Source organism: Triticum dicoccoides, chromosome 2A, assembly GCF_002162155.2.
Source record: "Triticum dicoccoides isolate Atlit2015 ecotype Zavitan chromosome 2A, WEW_v2.0, whole genome shotgun sequence".
Taxonomy (NCBI): Eukaryota; Viridiplantae; Streptophyta; class Magnoliopsida; order Poales; family Poaceae; genus Triticum; species Triticum dicoccoides.
Genome location: NC_041382.1, coordinates 307,323,632 through 307,327,383, shown reverse-complemented (window position 1 = coordinate 307,327,383; position 3,752 = coordinate 307,323,632). Strand labels below are relative to the sequence as shown.

The 3,752-nt window shown below is 55.8% G+C and overlaps 1 protein-coding gene across 1 annotated transcript in view; it reads left to right on the top strand.

Moving 5' to 3' along the window:
• Positions 1-3,752, top strand: part of LOC119354444 (endoplasmic reticulum metallopeptidase 1-like) — a 40,281-nt gene that overhangs the window by 33,537 nt on the left and 2,992 nt on the right. The window contains exons 15-16 of the mRNA XM_037621173.1: positions 2,962-3,086; positions 3,354-3,575. Of these exons, the coding sequence (XP_037477070.1) occupies positions 2,962-3,086; positions 3,354-3,575 (347 nt within the window). The remainder of the gene's footprint in view (positions 1-2,961; positions 3,087-3,353; positions 3,576-3,752) is intronic.

The following is a 3,752-nucleotide window of genomic DNA, read 5'->3' as shown; positions in this document are numbered from 1 at the left end:
CCGCCTCTACGCCGGCGCGTGTCACCATTGAGATGAAGGAGGTGCTTGCGCGCGGCATGGTGGCCACCATCACCGGCACCAGGCCCTCTGTCTCCTCGGCCGACGTGGAGGCAACCTTGCATGCCATGTTCGACCTGCAGCCTAGCGACTTCACTGTACACAAGCACGCCCCGGAGGACTTTCTCATCATCTTCTCCTCGCGGCTGATCATGGACCGGATGGCCGGCGACCACCTCATCAACGCCGCCCACTTTACCCTGCTGCTCCGCCCTTGGTGCAAGCTCGCCCGCGCCACTACTGGGAGCTTTGCATTCTCTGTGCATCTCGAGCTTCGCGGCATCCCGGCTCAGGCATGGCACCTGTCCACGGCCGAGCACATCCTTGGGACTGGCTGTTGGGTTGAGCGGCTGCACCCGGATACGCGTTCCCTCCTCGGCTATGCGGGACGCGGGTCGTGTGGTTCCATTCATCGTGCCTTCGCCCCCTCCTGCCGCCGCCATCGGGGACGCTGACTTGGGCTGCCCCTCCCCCGCGGCCCAGGAACCCAGACGCATATTGCAAAGGCCCACGCCTCCTGATGCCCATGCCAGCAGGCCCGCTTCCTCAAGCCCGTCGACGCCGCAATCCACCCCTGTCTCCCATGCGCCTCACATGCGTAGCGCAGGGCGTTTTGCCACGCCGCCAATCACTCTGCAACGAACCAGACAGCCGGCCCCTGTCAGCTCCTGGACCCTTGGAGACTTCCTCGCCGCGGCAACAAAGCAGACTTGCTCTGCTCTCCCCAACCCTGCGCGCAAACGATGCCGGCAGCCCCTGAACTTCTCGCCGCGCCGCGGACGATCTGCCACCGTTGCGAAGGCCAAGCCCGGCGTGCCGCCCACCGCTGAGCGCTGTGCGCAGGTCCAGATACTGCGCACCCTTGGCATCATCGGCACCGATCAAGTGATCTCCGCCGAGGCCATGAAGGCATACGATGGGGTCTTTGCTGTGCCCCTCTCTCATGCCGTGTTGACGGCCATTGCCGCGCTTGTTGGCCGCGTGCTACCCGCCGACCCGTCCCCAACGCCTATCACCACGGTGATCTCGGGCAGCTTGATCGAGGCCTAGCCGCGTCGATGCGCGCCCATTCGTCGACCTCTGCCTAATGGTCGAGCTCCGGGTCATGCAGCAGCTCCACCCGCGCGCACCATTCCTACCATATCCCTCTACGCGGACGACGTAATTCTCCTGTGCCAGTGCCACCCCTCGCCAGATGATATTGCGGCGGTGAAGGAGATCTTGCAGCTCTTTGGGCGCGCCTCCGGCCTGCACGTGAACTTCTAGAAGAGCGCTACGGCCCTCATCCGCTGTGACACCGTGGACGCTGCTCATGTTGTCGCGCACCTGGGATGCCCCATCGTCGAATTCCCGCTCACTTACTTGGGCATCCCGCCCACGCTGCGTCGCCCCATTGCTGCCCAGCTCCAACCCGTCGTCGACAAGGTCGCTGGGAAGCTACCCTTCTGGAAGGCTTGGCTCATGAACAAAGCCGGCCGCCTTGCCTTCGTCAAGGCTGTCTTGAGCGCGATCCCCATACATCAGCTCCTTGTGCTTGCGCCGCCAAAGAAGACCATCAAACTCTTGGAGAAGATTGAAAGAGGATTCCTTTGGGCTGGCCGCGCCGAGGCCAATGGTGGCAATTGCCACGTCAACTGGCGGCGCGTCTGTCGGCCTATCCAGTTCGGTGGCCTCGGCGTTCACGACCTCGAGCGCACCGGCCTCGCCCTTCGCATACGGTGGCAATGGCTCAGCCGAGTCGATGATAGCAGGGCCTGGAGCGGCCTTGACTTGCAATTCGCGCCCGAGGAGCGCGCGCTCTTCTTCGCCTCCACTACCATGACTATTGGCAATGGCCAACACACCCTGTTCCTGGGAGGACAGATGGATAAACGGGCGTGCGATCCGCGAGATCGCGCCTCTCCTTTATGCTCTCATCCCCAAACGGCGTCGCAAGTCCAGAACTGTAGCGGACGGCCTTCATGCGAACCAATGGGCCACGGACATCCACGGCATGATTGGCATCCCGGAGATTGGAGAATACCTACGCCTCTGGCACATGCTCGCTGAAACTTCCCTCAGCGACGCACCAGACTGCATTCGCTGGAAGTGGACCGCGAACGGCGAGTACTCCGCCAAGTCCACATACCTTGCCACTTTTCATGGCTCCACCAGATGCCAGGCTTGGAAGCTTACCTGGAAGTGCTGGGCACCGCCTCGGGTGCGCTTCTTCCACTGGCTTGCCAACCTCGACCGGTGCTGGACGGCCGACCGCCTAGCGCGACGCAACCTGCCGCACCCACAGCGTTGCCCACTTTGCGATCAGGCTCCGGAGACGATTCATCATCTTCTCCTGGAGTGCCCTTTCAACCGCGAAGTGTGGCACGAGATCCTCTCATGGCTGCGCCTCTCCTGCCTGCTGCCCAATGATGATGCCACTCTCCACGACTGGTGGCGCTCTGCAAGACATGACACCCCTAAACCTATGCACAAGGGATTGGCCTCCGCTGCCTTGCTCGTCCCTTGGATGATTTGGAAGCATCGCAATGGATGCATGTTTGAGGGCGCACCACCATCGGTTACCTCCCTGACTGCTAGGATTAAGAGGCCGCACTCTGGGCCAGAGCTGGGGCCTTAGGGCTCCGGGCCATCTTGCCACAGACCTGGGATGTCCACTAGTGTGCCTGTACTCACCTTGTAAATCTGCCTCCTAGGAGGATTGTACCAAACCCCTTCTTTCCAATACAATGAAACGCAAAAGTCTTTTGCGTTTTCTCGAGAAAAAAAAACTATACGTGATGTTTACACAAAAGTAGTTTTTGCGAACCATATATTTGCTTACTGAAATGTTGATCTCCGTGATGTTATTGTTTTATATGCTTTTAGGATCTGTTTATGCTTGTGATATTGACAAATAATGTGCAGGTCATTGTTTGGATATGTGATACCAATGATCCCGTGTCTCCTGTATTGTCTTTACTATGGAGGGTTCCTTATCCAGTTTTTGATTGAAAAGATGGGAATGATGGGATCTCTTCCAAAACCATATGGTTAGTAATTTTATGGTTCTATCTGATTTCACTTTAGAATTTCTCCAGGTTGTTGCCATTCACGAAGTTTGTTGGGAATAGTTGAAAACCATAATTCCATTGATCAGCCGCATGCCAATTGATTTTGTTTGATACACAAGGGAAATTTAATCTGATATCATAAGCTTGAAAATGCTGTTATCTTTGCTATGATGCCTGGTCGTTAACTCTAGCAATTGTCATCTATTGATATTAGGGACTACTTAATCATGATATGGTCTTTTGCAGGACATTTTGTTCCTGATATTATTGTTGGAGCCATGGTTGGATTGGTAGTGGGTTGGTGTTTTGGTCCATTAGCACCTATTGTTAGCTGTTGGTTGGCCAAAGCATCCATTCTGCATGGCTTTTTGCAAATTACAGTGGTTGCTATGGCTGTTTCATCCCAAGTATTTCCTTACAGCACCGGAGCACCAAAACGAGTTGTGCTTCAACACACCTTTGTCACAGGTTTGTTTCTTTGTGGGCTACTGGAATCATCAGAAAAATAATCATCAATGGTTGTATAGTTTTTTGAACTGAAAACTGTGTGAGTGGCCCGGACAGTAAAATGAAGGAAAATGTACCGAGGGATTCACGTTCATGTAATTTGTTCTAACCGCATGATGCTTTGACTGTCACCACGGA